Source organism: Pyxicephalus adspersus, chromosome 12 (assembly GCF_032062135.1).
Source record: "Pyxicephalus adspersus chromosome 12, UCB_Pads_2.0, whole genome shotgun sequence".
NCBI classification, from domain to species: Eukaryota; Metazoa; Chordata; class Amphibia; order Anura; family Pyxicephalidae; genus Pyxicephalus; species Pyxicephalus adspersus.
In genome coordinates, this window is record NC_092869.1 from 7032238 (window position 1) to 7052535 (window position 20298).

Sequence of the window (20298 nt, forward strand, 5' to 3'; positions counted from 1 at the left end):
TAGGGGCTCAGGGTGGGTGTAGACAGGTGACTGGGGGTACTGGTTTTTGTATGGTGATATCGGGGCTCAGGGTGGAAGTAAACAGATGACTGGGGGGCACTGCTATTGTATGGTGATATCGGGGCTCAGGGTAGGAGTAAACAGATGACTGGGGGGCACTGCTATTGTATGGTGATATCGGGGCTCAGGGTAGGAGTAAACAGATGACTGGGGGGCACTGCTATTGTATAGTGATATCGGGGCTCATGGTGGGAGTAAACAGATGACTGGGGGGCACTGCTACTATTGCGGGGCTACTGTGTTGGTGCAGGGATGGGTAAAATTCTGTGCACTTAAGTGGCTAGGTGTTATAGCTCACTAGGATCTCTCATATTTATAGAACAAGCTGAATCTGGATCCCTGAAAGGAATAGAACGCTCAGCCCACAAGAGTGCAGACTTAACCCAGGTGGATGGGGAAGATTTGCACAGTGTGCTGGGTGTATTGATATCAACATATTGTAACTTAGCTCTACAGTTTCCAATAATATCTGTGTTTATCTTTCTGTAAGGATATAGATACATATATCTGCCATTGGACATTGCAGGAAAACTGTGAGTGGCATAGTGGAGGAGAGCATATTTTAGGCAGCATATATTCCAATTTGCCACATGCTTAAAGGTGGACCACAATGCATGTATTTTCTTGAATGTTTGCAGATTTTTCATGTGATACATCAGTGCTATGCAAACGTCAGTTATTAGTGCATGTGTATCTGTATACATAATATCAGATTCCCAAGACAAACATCCCTAACCGGTGATTTTAATATAAATAATGACTGAATGCTGAGTCCATTATGAGGAGTGTTTGCCTACATTGGATGCATGGGACTCTCTCTGTTCTGATATATTAGCCTGCACATAATACATAATGGAAAGGCAGTATATATAGGAATAACATATCGGAAATGTTCAGAGGCATGGGTATGCTATTGCTATTAGTGGCGAGTCAGATGCAGCTAATGGGGTTATAAGTCGCATGCAGGTCCAAAAAATTAACCTAAATAATTAAAAATTGAAAAGCCTTTACCTTGGTGTAGTCTATAGATACTATTAAATGTTTTAAACGCTCTAAATTCCTAACTTCTTTCACATATGAACTTTACACAGCACTACTTCTTTTGTTTTACACATTATTCTTTTTGTACAAAAATGTCATACGCAACAACTTTGTGCTGCTTTATTCTTAGTGTATTTTCAGTACTACGTCTTGCTCTTTTTTCTAATCTTTAGTATGTGTTGTTTTATATGCATGCATACAGCATGATACCATTGATTTTCATTTGCAGGGTTTCTTATGTTAACTTGTATTTTACCATATATACTTGAGTATACACCAAGTGTGTTTTTACCAGAAAATGCTATTAGGAGAAGAGTCTCAATTTATACTCAGGCCACTAGATGGTGCTGTGTCCTCACCAAAAGTGTATAACAATCTATTGTCTGAGTTTGTATCACTTTGCACTTGGGACACAATGTCATTCACTGGTGAAATACAATAATGCACAAAAGATCATTAAAAGTGAAACTAAATGTCTACTTTTACAAATGCTCGATCAGTCAGCCTGTCATTATTGCAGAAAGGGACAGGTGATGTCCCTGCTGCAATTATATGTCTTACCTGCTTGATCACTCTGAGTTTCTGGCAACAAAGCTATTTTTTTAAGAATAAACCTGGCATTCCCAACTTCCCCTGTTGTACCGGCAAATCCAATCAAGATGGCTGAAGATCGTAGGAAGAAGGGAAAGAAAATGGCGCTATTAAATCATTAGATTAGATTAACATACTTGTAGATTATACAAAGAGAGAAGAATAATAGAGGTAAGCTTTTGAACGGCACTCTTAAATCATAAATGTGAATAAATCGTGAATAAAATCATTACTTTATTAATTACTAAACATTAAAATGATTAACATATAATAGTTCAAATATACAAAAAAAGCTAATACAAATGCTGAACAAAATTGAAGAATATTGGTTACACTTCAAATGCCATTCATATAATCAATGGGATAAGTGAGACGTGTTTCGCCTCAAGAGAGGCTTCCTCAGGGGATTTAAGGAACCAAATAGCAAACTAAAGGAAAATGAGCATTAAAATATTTTTACAATATAGTCCAAACAATATATATTAATTGTACATACAACATATATTCATATATGAGAAAAATGGTTTTCAAATATGAATAAATTAATCAATTGATAACTTACGGTATTAGGTAAGTGTCACAATATGTTCGGTTCAATAAAAACCCAAGCCCAGTGTTTGGATAAAAACTGAACATATTGTGACACTTACTTAATACCATAAGTTATCAACTTATTAGTTTAATAATCCTTGGAAAGCATTTTTCTCATATATGAATATATGTTGTATGTATGTTGTATATAAAATTATTACATATTTAAAAGCTGCTTTTAAACACATTGATCACCGTAATAAAGTGATAAAAAATAAATCCAAATAATAAATAATTAATATTAATTTAACAATGATATTGCACCCTTGTTTGGGCAGATTTCAGTGTTTTTGTTTTGATTAATTTAATAAATTACATTTCTTGTTATTATATTATTTTTGAATTAATATTTATAATAATTTATTATATTATAATTTATGATTTGTGTTGCAAACTTTATAATACCCGGGAGTTATTCCCAACAGTTACAGGCCTACAATATTAAACAACAAATTTCCATGCAATGGACAATGTACTGCTTTTGACCTACTAACTAAACTAACTAAAAATACTGACATAATCAGACCGCTAGGGAGGCTAATAAGATGTAATAAAGTTTTTTAATATTAAGAAGATAAATCTCATATAATGGTGTAAACTGGTTTCAAAAGACTCAACAACTAATGTTTTAATATATTGTATGTCTTAAATTAGGGGTGTGGCCAAGCTGATTTTGGTCAGATGATATCAGTTTCAATAAAACTTGTAGATTTTGAATATCTCCGCATTTTCATCATGGAATTTGATCACATGTCCCTGAACTCATAAATTACACTGATTTGACAACATTCGATTGTATAATAGAGACAGGTCCTCATAAATTGTTTTTGTGGAAATAAAATGTATGAGGAGCTTAGAACAATGCAGACAGAGGACAGATCTCTGTGTACTGCGGAGATGGACAGAATGGTTGGAAATTTACACTATGTAATCATTATGGATTTCAGTCTGCTCCCCTAAAGGATATTTATGTTGGGGAAAATTATTTGAAATTATAAGCAAAATTTTACTTATTCAGATGCACAGTGATTCAGGGGTTAGCACTCCGGTCTTTGCAGAGCTAGGTCCCAGGTTCCAATCCCAGCCAGGACACTATCTGCATGGAGTTTGTAGGTTCTTCTCATGTCTACGTGGGTTTCCTTCAGGGAATCTGGTTTCCTCCCACATCCAAAAAACATGCAGTTGGCTTAATTGGCTTTCCCCTAAGTTGACCTTAGACTACATTAATGACTATGGTAGGGACACTATGGACTTTGTACAGCGCTGCGTAATATGATGGTGCTATATAAATATTGTGTAATAATAATATTAAGATTTCATTAGGCTTAATGTTTGCTTTTTTACCTAGAACTGTTCTCAAAGCCAGCTATTACTGCAATACCCTACAGTAATATAACAACTGCTGGTAACACTATGACCCTGGTGTGTAACACAAACCTCAGCCTGCTCAGAATGAAGACAGAACTGCAGTTTGCTTTCTACAGAGATGGACAAGAGGTGAGGAACTTTAGTCTATCCAATCAATATGAAATTCGGTCTGCTCAGCTGGAGGATTCCGGGAATTATTTCTGTGAAGTGAGAAATTCAAATAACAATGTCAGAAAAAGGAGTGAAGACTTATATATCCAGGTAAAAGGTGAGTGTGTAATAGTCTCACTCTATGAGACACAACTTAAAACATACATATATATATATATATATATATATATATATATATATATATATATTGTAATGCGCCTGGGCACACAAACCACAAACAACTCCAGATATCGTTTTATTACATTGTATTATTGTCATAAAACAAGACAAGGGTTAAGTCCGATAAGCAAAGTACAGGAGGGTAAAGCAAAGCCAGGTCAGGACCAATCCGAGGTCAGGGCACTCAGCAGACAAGAATGGTCACTAACAATCCGAGGTCAGGGCAGGCAGAGTTCAGGCAAGAGTCAGGTTTCAGACCAGGTCGCTATGGAAATGACAAACGGGATAAACATAAACCTACACAAGGACACACCCAAGCACACTGTGCTCACAGAGGCTTATAGCGGGCAATGGTGGTCAGGACAGGTTCTTCTTAAATGGCCAGAGTAACCAATGACCTTGCACCACCTGGCGCCATTTGATTGGAGGGTACCTGAATTCAAACTAACTATGTCCTGCCCCACGGCGAGGCAGCCGAGTGCCACGCCCTCGGGGGTACAAGAGGCATGCATGGTAGCGCGCGCACCTCTTCCCACAGCACCCCTGGGACGTGCACTACTTTGCACATCCAAAGGAGTGCTGAGAACAAGAGTTTCTGTAACCATGTCCATAGAGATGCTGGGGATGCCGCCTGGCCGAACAGTAGTTTGGCCAGGACAGATCCCTCCGCCTGCAGAGAGAGACAAGCTGCGAGTAGAGCAGCAGCCTCGGCCATGCTGCCTGCTACAGCGGCGTCTCCCCCTGCGGCTGGGATCCCCAGGCTCGCAGGAGGGGTAAGTTTAATATATTTGTATATAAATGAACATATAAAAAACATATATATATTCCACAATCCATAAGGTTTTGTGAATCTGTCTGTTCCAGTTATATCCAATAGTGAGAAATAAAGCAGATTACTTGTCCAGAGATGGATTTAGGCACAGACCTCAGATAAGGTAGCAGCTTTGCTCCCCCACCTCCATTCTGTCAACTGACATTGATAAGTATTGCAATAAGCAGAAGAGAAACCTCCATATTTACATTGCTCATAGGGGTCCCAGAGAGGGAATGAGGGGTGAAATAGGTAGGATTAGGAGAAGGAGAGAGGAGACACAGGGAGAGTGCTGAGAAGAGATAGAGAAGAAAGATGAAGGGAGAGAGAGAGAGAACAGAACACCACACTTTGGTGCACACATTGCTGGGTGTTGTGCTATAAATATTTAAACAGTCCATTTTACCTTGTAGGTGTAGCTTAGCAAAGGTCCCTAATACCGAATAAGTCAGAACATATTTCTCTGTCTGATTAATAATAAATACATTTCAGGATCTGCTGCACGACTTATGGTGATGTTACAGCCACACTGGAAAACGATCCTCAGGGATGATTTTATAACAATGAGCTGTAATGTGGAGCCTGCTGCATCATACTATGAATGGTACCATAATACCAGGCTGATATCTTTATCAAAGGACTATGCCATTGTATCTGCTAAAACAGAGGACAATGGGGATTACTGGTGTTCAACCAACATTGGTGGTACAAGTGAGAAGATCACACTGAGTGTTACCGATGGTAAGTTGAGTTTTTTATGTTCTGTCATCTGTTGTCACTAACTTCTACCATTACATAGAAAAAATTAAATTTTCAGTGGTATATGATAATATAGAAAGCAAATCCGATACATGTCAATACAAAAAGGGTTTAGCGATGAGAAGTGAACAACTCAGCTTTCAAATTGCTTGAATTTGGGTACATTGTGCAATATTTATTTATTGTATGGAAATACCACTTTTAAATATCTGAAATAAATAATAATAATTATAATAATACATTTCAACAATTTTTATATTGTGTTTCACATGAAAATGTGGCAACTAAAAACCCCAATTTGAAAGTTGTTAAAAAGCTGTAGTTGTACGCTTCTTATAACTAAACCCCTTTTTGTATTGCTGCCATTAATTTACCTAATTTAAATTGAACAAGTGATATAAACTGCCAATGATGTTTACACCAAATTTATCAATCATTTGTTTTTTTTATATTAGTTGACTAAAGATCATAAGAGTATGAATATAAATAGTTTTATAAGTGAGCAATGTGGTGGCTTCACCATTACCATCAATGAATGGCTAAATCTACAAGGAGTATGAATGCTTGCCTGTGCTGTTCTAGTCAGTTAAAGGACAAAGCATTTTAATACTTTTCATTATTTTATTGTTTAATATGAATATGTAGATAAGTTATTCAGATGTGCTACCTTTAGATGTCTTTAATGCAATGTACTAACTACTACAGTAAATTGTTTTACCTTTTGTAAATAGATATGGAGCTCTTAAATAGTGCTATACCTTTGTTGCATTCATTATAACTAAAAGTCCAAACAAATCCCTGATTTTGGTAAAATGTTCTACCAAAGATTATATATAAAAATAAAGGAATTCTAAACTGCACATTTGTCACTTTGAAGTACCAGAGACAAGAAAATATAATCACAGCAAATATAAATCCTACTTCTGTGGGTCGTGTGGACAGAAAACTGTATATAATCTCCATAAAATAAAAAAAATGATAGTTTATTGAATTTCAAAGTAGGTGTTTTGGATATCATACATACATGTTGTCTAAGATGATGATTCATTCATGAAATTTACACGCCCATGGATTCACCAGATATCATGTAATGTTTTGTAGGTCCGGTCATCCTTCAGGCTCCGCTCTATGTATATGAAGGTGATGATGTGTCTCTCCGATGTCACAGTCCACAGGAACGTTCTGCAAGACAGACAATATTCTACAGGAACAATCAGAAAATCCAGACATCGGCCACTGACCCCGATCTACTGCCTATAAAATATACAGACCTGACAGACACCTACAGATGTACAAAACAAATCCAATCTACAATCTACTCAAGTGCTAACATCACTATTTCTTATACAGGTAAATCCTTGGTAGCAAATTTAGGTGAATTTAGGTTTGCAATTTCCAAAATTCTTTTCTTGATCTTGGCTTATTTGTTAGTTGCACTGTGCCTGAAACATAACATTGTCAAACAGATTGGAGAACGCTCCCCCTGCCCCACCCCTACAGCTTTAAGGCATTTCAGCAATGTTATTTAAAGGATTTACATCTTCCCACATTGTAAACCCAAGTGTCTCAATTTTTTGGAGCCAGATTTGCCAATTGTCATTTGTCTTGGAGCAAAAACCCACAGACACTAATGAGCTAAATTCCAATGCAATGGAAACCCTTCTACCAGCGTTAAAAACACATGTTTACATTTATATTTTACCTTCAATTTGCTTTGTCTGTAAATGTAACCATGTAAAATACATGTATGTCCGTACTATCACTGCCAACTGTGAGTTGGAACACCTTCTACAGACAGACTACAACTTCCTAGGCCAAGGGTCGGCAATCTTTTTGGACTACTAGGCCATTTCAGGAGGCCAAGAAGGCATACTAGGCCAGAAGAAACAAGGTGTCCAAGGAAAAGGTTTTTTCCATCCGGGACTGCAAGCGAGCAGCCTCAGTCTTTCGCTCATCCGCGGTGTAGTCTCTGTATGTGTGTACGTGCTTGGCATCAAAATGCCCCTTGAGATTCGACCACTTGAAAGTGCTGTTGGTGTCGTTGCACACTAAACACAGGGCTTTGTTGCTGCATTGGACTGCTTTAAATATTTTGTCAGTCCATTCGGGGTTGAAGACATGACATTGGAGGTCAACCTTCCGAGACTGCTAGCTGCGCGTTGCTTCTGCTCTTTAGGCATAGTAATTGGGGTTACTGTGCGGGAACTCGGTGATATCTGTCCTAGGCTGATGTTGTGGCATTCAATGAACCCAGCCTTCAATTATGCAAACATTATTCACTTAGTATGTTGTCATTTCAAAAGTATTTTAAGACACCCTGTCACCAAGCTAAAACAGAAATTGCAGTACAATTACTATATTCCTTTTAACACTCAAGGTAAGTAAAGATCCATCTTCCTTGTACATGACAGCATTTTATGGGGTATAAGGGCTCAGGCTGGGTGTAGACGGATGACTGAGGGGCACTGGCATTTTATGGGGTTACAAGGGCTCAGGGCAGATGTAGACAGGTGACTGGGGGGCACTGGTATTGTATGGTGATATAGGAGCTCAGGGTGGGTGTAGACAGGTGACTAGGTGACTGGGGGCACTGGTATTGTAGGGTTACATGGTGGTGCAGGTATGGGTTACATTCTGTGCACTAGGGGTTTGGGTTCTCTAACTCACGGGGATCTATCATATTTATTGAACAAGCTGAATCTTAAAACCTTAAGGAAGGGAACCCTTAGCCTACTGGAATGCAGACTTATCCGGGGTGGATCTGGAAGGTTTGCACACCATGTGTGCTGGGTTTATTGATATTAGCATAGTGGGACTTTGCTGTACAGTTTCCAATAATAACAGTGTTCATCTTGTAAAAATATAGATACATATATCTGCCATTAGACTTTGCAAGAACGCATACAGGGCCTGATTTATTAAAGCTTGCTAAATCCAGCAAATCAGAAATGGATCTGGTCCTGGATTGAAAACATTTGCTAACAAATAGCAAATTACTTTTAGGAAATCTATTCTTGGTTTGCTGGATCACCCAGCTTCGCTGATGAAAGTGTATTCTCTCCAGCCTTGGAGAGCTTTAATCAGGGCCAATGTCTCTAGGGGGTATTACTTATTTTGTTTTACACAATATTCTCTTCCCTTATGTACATTAATGTCACATACAACAACTTTGTGCTGCTATATTCTGAGTGTATTTTCAGTATCTGGACATCTGAGTGAATTCTCTGTACTTCTCTTGATTTGTATTCTCAATTATATTATGTGTTGTTTTACCTATCATGGATACAACATGATACAACTGATTTTCATTTGCACAGTTTCTTAAGTTTACATATTATCTATCATATATAGACCAAGTTTGTTTTGACCAGAAAATGCCAACAGGAGAAGAATCTCAATTTATACTTAGGCCACTAGATGGTGCTGTGTCCCCACCAAAAGTGTATAACAAACTTGTCTCAGGCAGTTTGTATCACTTTGCACTTGGGACACAATGTCATTCACTGGTGACAATAATGCACAAAAGATCATTTAAAGTAGAACAACATTTCTTGGCTCAATCAGCCAAGTCATTATTGGAGAAAGGGACAGATGATGCCCCTGTTGCACTTATATGTCTTACCTGCTTGATCACTCTGAGTTTCTGGTGACAAAGCTATTTTATGCAGTGCAGTGTTAGCTTTGGTTGCTGGGGAAACCTGGCATTCTCATCTTTCCTTGTCTTACCGGCAAAACCAGATTATGATTATCACCGCATATTCATCATGGAATATGATCATTTGGCACTGAGCCCATACATTACACTGACTTGATAATAATTGTTTTGGATAATATATGTAGGTCCTCATAAAAAGTTTTTGTAAAAAAAAATGCATGGAGAGCTTAGCTCAACTTAGACAGAGGACAGATCTCTGTTTATGTATTGCAAAGTGTCACACTTGCCCCTTCCTCACTAAAGCGCAGGCATCTTTATTCTGCACATGCAGGCCGTTCTGATTCTCGGCGCGCCTGCTCTTCCTCGTTTTATCAGTTTCCCCATCTCGCTGGCCAATCAGGAAATAGCCTCCTATTTACCGCTTGCTATTTAGTTAGCTCAGCCACAGCGCTCAGTGTTTGTGCAACGTGTCTCCACTAGTACCGAGCCCCCCTAGCTCTGCTGAGTGTTTCCTTCACCCCTGTTATTTAATTCAGTGCTTCCCCTGTCTAGCTCCTGTGTTAACCCCTTGTTGGCCAGTGTTTTGTTTTACTGTCAGTACTGTCTGAGTATATTCCTCTGTCACCTGTGCCTCTTGTTGTCTCCAGTGTGGCCCCTGTGTCTCTATTTCCTGGTTCCAAGTGAAACTAAACTCCAAACCTAAACTTGCACTGGAATATCAGTCCCCCTATTGGCACTGGTTGTATCAGCTTCCATCCATGAAAAATAAAACATTAGGTATATGTAAAGAAGCGGCCATTTTGTTTGTGGCAGATTAACCTCAACAAGTGGTCATTCACTCCTGACTTTCTTTCTTCACCCACAGCCCTCCTGCCCAGCTCAAGCATCATCAAATTACAGAAAAAAGAGAAGAAAAGCACTAAACTTACTGCAACATGTCTCCACTAGTGCCAAGCCCCTCTGCTGAGCTACCGTGTTTCCCCGAAAGTAAGACCTACCCCAAAAATAAGACCTAGCACTTTTCCCCCAACCTGCCCTAATATAAGACCTACCCCGAAAATAAGACCTAGTAGAAAAATAAAAAAAAAAATAAAAAAATAAACAAACATAAATTAAAACAGTACTCACTGAGCGGGAGACAGCGGGCGTACACACAGCGGGCTAACACACAGCCGCACAAGCCGATGCTTTCCTTGTAGTTCCGGCTCCTGTCACAGGCGGAGTGATATTACATGCACTTCGCCTGTCAGAAGTTGAAGTGCATGTAACCAGGCTTGTTCTAGTGAGCCCTTAAAAATGTGTTAAAAAAAAAAAAATTAAAATAATATACTCACCTGATACGCGATCCTGCGTGTGTCTCTGGCTGCAGCGTGTCTCTCTTCTCTCCTCTGCCAGCATCGTGTCTTTTCCTGTTTGTAAAGCAGAGCGAAAGAAACCGGCACAGCGCCACCTGCTGTTCCATGTCCTAACTGCCGAACAGTGAAAAAAAAGCACAGAGTGATCAGAAGGGGAATTTGTAAGGGGAATTTGGGAATATGGTGTTTTTTTTTCATTAAAAAAAGTATATAAGACCTACCCTGAAAATAAGACCTAGTGTGTTTTTGGAAGCCCAAAAAAATATAAGACAGTGTCTTATTTTCGGGGAAACACGGTAGTTCCTGTACACCTGTTGCCTAATTCAGTGTTTCCTTTGTCCAGCTCCTGTGTTAACCCCTTGTTTCCCAGTCTGTTGTTTACCAGCCAAATCCCTGTGCTGTTCCAGTGTTCCTCTGTCTGTGGATATTCTTCTGTCACCTGTGCCTCCTGTTGCTTCCAGTGTCTCCTGTGTTACCTCTGTCTGTGGTGGCCCCTGTGTCACTGGTGTCTATTTCCTGGATCCCTGGTATTCGACCCCTGGTGTTTTATCTGACCTTCCTTGCTTGCTGCCTGCCTTGACCCCGGCCTTCCTTGACTATTCTACTGCTTAGTGATTTGGTACCATGTATCCTCCTGCCAACCCTGGTGTGCCCAAGGACTGCAACCTGGCAGTAACCAGCAGTGCAACATCCTCACCACTAGAGGCTGGTTACTGCTTAGACTCTGCACCTTGGCCCTTCCCAGGGCTCACACTACTTCCGTGCCAGCCATAGCGCCCCCTAGTGGCCCTGTCTCCCAAAGTGTTACACAGCGATGGACAGAATGTTCAGAGATTTAGTTTATGTAATCATTATGGATTTCAGTCTGCTCCACTAAGGGATATTTTTGTTTATGGAAAATGTTTTATTATGATAAGCAACATTTTACTAATTCAGTTGCACAATTAAATGCTCTTGTTGCTTTATTTTCCATTGTAATAATTATAATATTTGCCTTTTTTATCCCAGAACTGTTTTCAAAGCCAGATATTACTGCAATACCCTACAGTAATATAACAACTGCTGGTACTACTATGACCCTGGTGTGTAACACAAACCTCAGTCGGCTCAGAATGAAGACAGAACTGCAGTTTGCTTTCTACAGAGATGGACAAGAAGTGAAGAACTTTAGTTCATCCAATAAATATAAAGTCCAGTCCGCTCAGCTGGAGGATTCTGGGAATTATTCCTGTGAAGTGAGAAATGCAAATAACAATGTCAGAAAAAGGAGTGAAGAATTATTTATCCAGATACAAGGTGAGTGTGTAATTGACAGGATTTTAGGATCATTCCATGAGACAAAACCTAAAACAAACAGATATTATTTATAAACCACAGTTTATAAAGTAAATCTGAATCTGTCAGTTCCAGTTCTTTCCCATCTATGCTCTGGTCATATTGTGTAAAATGTCTGATAGTAAAGCTGATTTATAAATATCCCCATTGTGAAAGATAAAGTAGATTACTGAGGTCCAGAGATGGACTGGATGGTCCACAGACCCTAGATAAGGTAGCAGCTGTGCAAAACCCCTCAACTCCATGACTGTGATAGGGCTTAGTTCCGGCATGGGGGGGGGGGGGGTAAAGAATGGATTAATGGAATGTAGAGAAGAGTCATACCTTCAATACAAATTGCACCCCCACAGATATCAGGAGTGTATGTGACCTTGGTACAATCACTTTCACATTATGCTTCCTGGTACTGTAAAACTGGTAAGAGAGCAGCAGCAGGTTTATTTTCTGCACAGATGATGTTATAATGCTGCCCCCCTAGTGGTCATGGCCCCCTTTGCCACCTGAAGTGCTAGATAGCTCCGTATCTGATTACTTTGGTAAACCTTGCTTTATACTATTCTTTGATGAACTCCTGTGCTCCTCCCAGCTACTTTCTTTAAAAGGATTGCAAGGGTTGTATGCCGCATTATTGTGCTCCTGCCAATATCTTGTGTTTGTTAACACTGATCCTGTTTGCTCCTGTGTACTGATCTATGGCTGCTGATTTACCAAGTACTCTGATTACGCCTCTTGGATTATATTGCTATCAAACCAGGCCTGCCTTCCCTAAGAGCTTGCTTTCTGGTTCAGCTACTAGACTCTGAGCCTGACCCTCGATCGTAGTGTTTGGCCTCCTAAAACAGACATAAAAGGGTTAAACCTAACGGGCATATTTAAACATGGCACACAGATAAGCTCCCGTCTATCATATATCCAGGACACTGCAGGGAAAACACTGCTTGTGAACATGCACAAGACTCTTTCTTTTCTATTACTGGTCAACCTTGTCACACCATTTACAATACCTTTTTACCATCCAGAATGGACACAAAAGTAATAGGAACTTGTCATGCCCACTATTATTAGTTGATGTCCTCTTTAGGATGAGTTATACATCTTTACATCAAATCCTCTTAGAAAAGGAACTATACCATCAGCTATGAAACAGAACAGGGTTGAGGAATACAACCGTAGTCCCACTATTTAGCCTTAGGGTTACATATATAATATATATGTAATATACCTAATGGGATTATAAAGATCCCAGTGAACTTTCTCTATTGTTCTTCCTCTTTATAAATGGGAAGGGAATGAAAGGGAATACATGTACTAACTGGTGCAAATATTGTAGATTTTTCAATATTTTTAGCGTTTCTCAAATACCCCAATTGAGCTGTACTCTTCTCACTTCTCTCAGAACAGCGGAAGATGGATTATACAACAGTAACTATAATACGTCTGGCACTGAGCGGCTGTGTGTTGGTCCTCACATGTTGTTTTCTTGCCCATCACATCAAGACCGAAGTTATCCCCTCCTCTAAGTGATGGAAGAATACTCTGCACAGTGGATCCGAATTTTCACCTGAGTGTTATACAAGTGAATTATTCATCAGGAACACCATTTATTGGAGCTTTGACTTCACAATGGACTCACAATATGGTTTCTACTCCACAAATATACTGTATATATTAAGATAATAAAATAGAATGGAACAGAAGTGCTGAATGGAGCTTTAGCCAAGCTTAGTACTAAAACGCTTACATAAAAATAAAAGGTTTTCACATTTCTCACATTGAAGTTTATTCATTTACATACACATTGAAGTTTCCTCATTTTTGTGGGTAGATCATAGTCTAATATTATAGATTCATTTATTCCTAAATATCCTAAGCTATATTTGCACAATACAACAGTATCTCGGGGCAAATATGGTTAAAAAGGGATGATATGTGTGACTCCACCCTCCATCCTGGACTAAGGAAAAAATGAGACCTTTGAATATCTCCTGTTTAAGAAATCTTTTATGGTGCTAGGTACTGATTAAGTTACAGGGTTTTATTCCTTTGAATTCCTCCCCAACATTAACTACATAGTAAATTAGACTATAGAGAGTATACCTAAACAGGAACTTATTTTTTACATTCTTAAAGCCAGATTATTCTGGCCATTGCCAAGCCTCATAGTGACATAGTTAAGGGAAAAATAGGGAGAAAGAGAGGCTTTTTTGGCAAAATTGCAACAACTGATAAAACATAAAGTTTATTCATACACAAATAAGTTTCTATAAAAGATATTTAGGAACACATTACACTTATTTAGTTACAGTTATATAGTTATACAGTTGCGAGTTACAGTCGCACACAAAATGTCAAATGACCAAGCTTGTCAATTGGGTTTCCTACCTAACGCGTTTCGCCTATTTGGCTTCCACAGGGGATTGGAGGATTGTGCAGCAAGCTACAATAGTCAAGACAATATTCTTAATATAATTGTGTGTGTAAATATAACAACATCATAGAAAACTTACATATCTTTTTCAAAAGTTGTGAAAAAGGGATACATTAGTATCACATTTGACTGAAATAATAATATGAATATTCATAAGGCAGAAAAAATTAAATATGGCTTTTAATAGTGTCACCAAGTCACAGAGAGCCTTATAATGGAAAATGTGCTCTCTTAAAATTAAATGTTTTTATCTTTCCTGTTTTTGCCTCCTGTTTACAGCTAACATTAAATGAAATCATATTATATTAACTGCTACCCAGATTCACATTTATATGCACATTTGTTATAAACTCTGCATTGCTAGAAAGAACTAGGTCCAGCAGATTATAATTTCTAGTTGGGGCCTCTATAAACTGTACCATAAAAATATCTTGTATTACATTCACACATTTCCTCCCTTTTGCTGTTCCTGTAGTGCCAATACTCCAGTCAATGTCAGGGTAGTTGAAATCTCCCATGAATTAATCACTTCCACTTTTTGCTGTTTGTTCTGTTCTAGTAGTTGATTTCATATTTCTTCCTTAGTACTGGGGGGCTATAGCAGACTCCAATCATTAATTGTGTGTTATTCAACTCCACCCATAATGCCTCAACCTCATCGCTTGTTCGATCCGCAATTTCTTCTTTCAAATTCACTTTTAGATGACTTCTCACAAAAAGACAGACACCACCACCCCTTCGTTTTTACTCTGTCTTTACAAAAGAGAATATACCCAGGAATATTGATAGCCCAGTCATGTGAAGAACAAAGATCCCTCTGCCTTTCCTGTGTTGCCCATGGCACAGGCAATATTCCAGAGAACATAGCCTTGGAGATAATTTTCTTCAGCTTGAAACCTAGTTCCCTAAACTGATTTTTGAAGGATCCTCCATCTTCCATCTATATTGTAATTGGTTCCAACATGGACCAAGACAGCTGGTCCTGTCTAGCCCTCCACAGTAGTTTGCCCACTCGGTCCACCACATGCTGAACCCTGGCACCAGGGAGACAGCAAACCATTCAGTTGAAGGGATCTAGGTGACAAATTATTCTACCCGTCCTCCTGTTCATAAAATCACCTATGACTACCAATTGTCTTTTCCTTCGTATGTTTCCCTCCCCACCACTACTAGATGGGCTGCTCTACTGGCTGTTAGGGGTATCAGTAACATCTAGAGTTGCCACCACTGGGTCTGCCACCTGCACATCTTCATATAGTTTTGCAAACATGTTGAGGTGCCTTCCTTTTCTGGGTGCCCCACCACTCCCTTCATTTACAATAACCCAACTCCCTACATGTTCATCCTTACTCTCCTCTCAGCCCTCCACATCTAAGTCATTAACTGCCTGCTCAGTGAACAGGAGACCCCTCTCAAGGTGATCCAGTGATTTCAGAGTTGCAATGCGCTTCTCCAGCTCTCGAATGTGAGATACCAGAAAGGCGACTTGCTCACATTTGTCACAGCGGTATTTACCTAGGAGCTGTTGCTGCATTTGTCCATACATGTGACAGACTATGCACTGAACCAAACCTTCCACCATGGTACCACCACTTTTTTTGTCATGAACCTTTACCCTGAAGGAGCGATGCCAACTCCTCTGCTCTCACAATGGGCCTGATTTATTAAAGCTCTCCTAGGATGGAGAGGATACACTTCATCAGTAAAGTTGGGTGATCCAGCAAACCTGGAATAGATTTCTTTAAATTCATGTGCTTTTTGCTTGCAATGTTTTGAATGCAGGACTAATCTATTCTAGGTTTGCTCAGTCACCTCTGCAAATTTAGGTGTATTTTTATTTTACATCACCAGTCAACAAAAAATGAGTTTTGATAATCATCAGAAACCACAGCAAACTTTTCTAAATTCGTTTTCAAGCAGGTTTCAAATCTGTTTTCAGTTTTTCACTAACAGTTATGAGTTCCTGAGTTATGAGTACTAATATAGTAACCATTGTAATTAAATGTACTGTATTTTGAACTAAAACGTAAGCACTGTTAAAGTGAATGTTAATACATCTTCAGTAAGAAGTAAAATAAGGCACACTGGGGTATAGATCTACTGAACAGTGTCAGTCAGGTACCATTGTTTCTTCAGAAATGCTTAGAGTATGATTTTCTTGTGTACTCTTTGGATTGTCGCGGTACAGCATCCAGCAGTAGTCAGCCATAATACTTTCATTCCAGAAACATTGGTAGCAGTGCTCCATTAACTGAATGTCCTGGTGAAAACGTTCTCCTTGTTCGTCACTCACCATACCAAGATTTTCCGGGAAGAATTCTACATGTGAGTGCAAGAAATGTATTTTTAATGACATGCAACAACGCAGTTTCTGGTATGAATCAAGCAGATTCTAAACTTCCTTGAATGCAGGGACTTGTGGTTGCCCAGGAAATTTTCACACAGCCGCTTGAATACATCGCAAGCTTCTAGCTCAGCTGCTGAGAGAGATTGAAAACATCATCCTGCAAAACAGATCTGTGGCCCTATAAATATTCTTTCCTTCATTTTTGCAGGGGTTTTGTTTGGAAACTTTTCAACAAGGTACTGAAAACCCATGGAGATTGATTTACCCATGGCCTTTACAAGATCCTTCATGAAGCCTATCTTGATTTGGAGAGGTGGCAGAAATAATTTATGCAGATAGACAGAAAATTGACACTGCTTGTTCCGGGCTTATAGGTATCTTTTGGTAGCCAATCAGGCTTGACGTAATGGTACCCCATAGATCGGCTGTCCCACAGGCATAGAAAACAGCAATATTTTGTAAATCCGCCTTGCATTTCCATCAGCAAGCCAATGACCTTTAGATCCCCCAGATGTTCCACTGGTGTGTTTTATACTGGATTGCTTCAAGTAGTAACTTCATGTTGTCATAGGACTCCTTTAGGTTAATGGAATGGGCAATCTGTAAACTTGGTTTGGAATTACCATTATGCAGTAAGACTGCTTTCAAGCATCTTTTAGAGGAATCAATGAAGATACGCCATTCAGATAGAGCATGCTCTTATGACAAACTGTAAAGAGCGCATTTATATCATGACAGTAGCACAGTGAGCCATTACTAGTGAAGAATGTTGTCAAGTTATGATTTCCTTTTCTGTAGTGAGTTACAGTTACACCCTTTGCAAGCAAGTGCTTCTGTTTAAGCCTTGAGGCAAGAAGTTCTGCTTTGTCTTTGGAGAGATTTAGATCACGAACGAGATCACTCAGCTCTGCTTGTGTAAAGGTCTCTGGTTCTGAATCTTCATCGGCCAAGTAGTCAGGATCAGATGATTCAGGGTTGTAACTGGCTGCAACGCCAGCGCATTCCTCATCACCTTCCACAGAAGCAAGTTCATCATGTGGCGGTACCAGAACTGGCAATGAATCATCATGGGGAACAGGCGTAATTGCAAAGTCAAGGCTGGGATACACAATTTTGTGCCTAGTTTTACCAGAGAATCCACTTTTGTTGACTCTGGAAAAAAAAAAGCAGTCAATTAGATAGTCTTCTGGTTCTCTACACACCATTGGTATTGGAAATGGCATTGCTGCTTTAAGCCGATTTAGCCAGTCACGCAGTCAATTGGAACAACTGGTACAGATAACATGTGGAGCCCAAGATTTACCTCTGGTCTCAGCTGCAGCTTGTTATCATTACTAATCCTCTATTTAGCCTGGCCTTACACTTCAGGTCACGTGGTTGATATTCTCTGTTTAGTTCTCGTTAGTTCCTGCTCAACCATTTCAATTGAAGATAATTTTACTTTTCTTTGTATTTTAGTTGTTACTAGGCCTCAGGGAGACGCTGGTTCTTTCATCTGGGAAGGAACCAGTAGTCTCATACCCCGTCACTACTCCTAGGGCATATCAGGGCTACTGGGATCTAGGTTCTGGTGTATGAATCCTCCCACCTTCAGGGTCTATTCATACTGACAGGAGTCAGGGCTAGATTTAGGGTCTCCCATTTCCCTCTCCCTAGCTTGGAGGTCTAGTCCCTTGTCATTATCTTCCTGTGTTCATTTTAGTGTTCCTCTCCCCCCCATCCCGTGACATTATCAACCGCCCAAAACCTCCATTTTGTTTATGTCAGTGCGGCGATGGGTGCTATTTCTGAACAACTGCAGGGGATGTCTTTGTAGGTAGCTGACCTCCGCACGACCGTCTTAAAGATCCAGAGTCCACAGGAGGCTGGTTCCGGCAGCGGGAACCAGCCCTGCCCTGAACCTAAGGTTGCTCTCCCGGACAGATTTTCTGGGGGAAGTGACAACTTTATTCAGTTCAGAGAGTCGTGTAAATTATATTTAAACTACGTCCTCACTCTTCTGGGGACGAGAGTCAAAGAGTGGGTATAATCATTTATTTGCTTAAAGGTGACGCTCAGTCTTAGGCTTTTTCATTGCCGACCATTCTGTGGAGACCTATTGCTCTGAATTTAGGAGATGGGCTACAGATACGGAATGGAACGATCCAGCTCTCTGTAGTCAATTCTGTCAAGAGTTATCCGAGAATCTGAAGGACGCGTTGGCATTTCACGAACACCCTGAGTCATTAGAAGTGGCTATGTCCCTTGCTGTACATATTGATTGACGCCTGAGGGAGAGATACAAGGTTCCTCAATCTCAGGACGTTCTATCATATAAGATGGCGGCCCCCTCTGATACTTTGGGTGGGGAGACCCTTGAGTTCATGTCTAGTGACGAACCAATGCAGTTGGGGGGTGCTACCCCTGGATCTGGGGATGACAACTTTAGGCCTAAGAAAGGACTCTGCTTTTTCTTTGGAAACAGGGACATTTTGTTAACATCTGCCCTTATGTTCAACACCAAGGTGAAAACAAAAGAAAAAAAATGTGTTTAGTGTTTATTGACAGTGTTGCAAGGGTTATCCTAGTTGATGGTCAGTTTGTCCGTATGCATGGGTTGACAAGTACATTAGACAAAAATATCTTGGTGTTTGCAATTCATTCCGCTCTACTCACATAGAAATGTTTGTAACAAATGGTGCAGGACATCCTTTTAAAAGTGGGTGATTTTCATCAGGAATCCATCTCGTGTTTTGTGCTGGAGGGTCTGCCTGCTCCGTTGGTACTAGGTTCACCCTGGTTAAGCAAACTTAATCCTACCATCGATTAGCAAGCGAGACAGATCCTTGAGTGGAGTGATTATTGCATAGACAACTGTCTTAACACATCACTTTGTGTGGCAACCACTAAGTTTGTACTTTCAGTTTATTTCTGATTTCTCTGATGTATTCTTGGAAGGTGGAGACCAGGAGTTACCTCCACATCGGGAGTATGATTGCCCCATCAACCTTATTCCCGGAGCTAAGTTGCCTATGTCTCGGTTGTATAGCCTTTCCAAATCCGAAAAGGCGGCCATGCAAAAATATATCACTGAGAGTTTGGCTAAAAGTCCTATCAGACCATCCAAATCTCCAGTAGCTGCAGGATTTTTCCTTGTTAAGAAGAAGGACGGAACTCTTAGACCATGTTTGGACTTCTGTGAGCTTAATCGTAATACTGTATGTGGTCCTTACCCCCTTCCATTGATCCCGGATTTGTTCAGCCAGATTGTCGGCACTAAGGTGTTCTCCATCCCCTGGTCACCTCTGGAATTTGCTATTACTGCTCGCATCTGCAGTGAGATGTAAAGCACAATGCAGAAGTCCTGCATTGTGCTTCACATCGCACTGCTGATGCGAGCAGCTGCGTGGCCAGGACTCGGGTGGTATTTAAAAGCAGATTACTCAGTAATCTGCTTTTAAATTTCCTGTCCGGCCACACCCCCTGACGGACCGGCGCCCCGGGATCACAGTGGGACCATCCGATCGCCGCTGGAGCGCGGGTCAAAGGTAAGGGGGGCTACTAAAGTTACCCCGAGTGTGACTCGGGATTACCGCTTTTTGAATGTAAAAGCCACCCCGAGTCACACTCGGGATTACCGTTGGGTAA

At 40.0% G+C, this 20298-nt stretch overlaps 1 protein-coding gene across 1 annotated transcript in view; it reads left to right on the forward strand.

Moving 5' to 3' along the window:
* Nucleotides 1–20298, forward strand: part of LOC140342516 (Fc receptor-like protein 5) — a 50072-nt gene that overhangs the window by 7420 nt on the left and 22354 nt on the right. The window contains exons 5-8 of the mRNA XM_072428723.1: nt 3632–3919; nt 5285–5533; nt 6653–6901; nt 11570–11857. Coding sequence (XP_072284824.1) covers nt 3632–3919; nt 5285–5533; nt 6653–6901; nt 11570–11857 — 1074 coding nt within the window. The remainder of the gene's footprint in view (nt 1–3631; nt 3920–5284; nt 5534–6652; nt 6902–11569; nt 11858–20298) is intronic.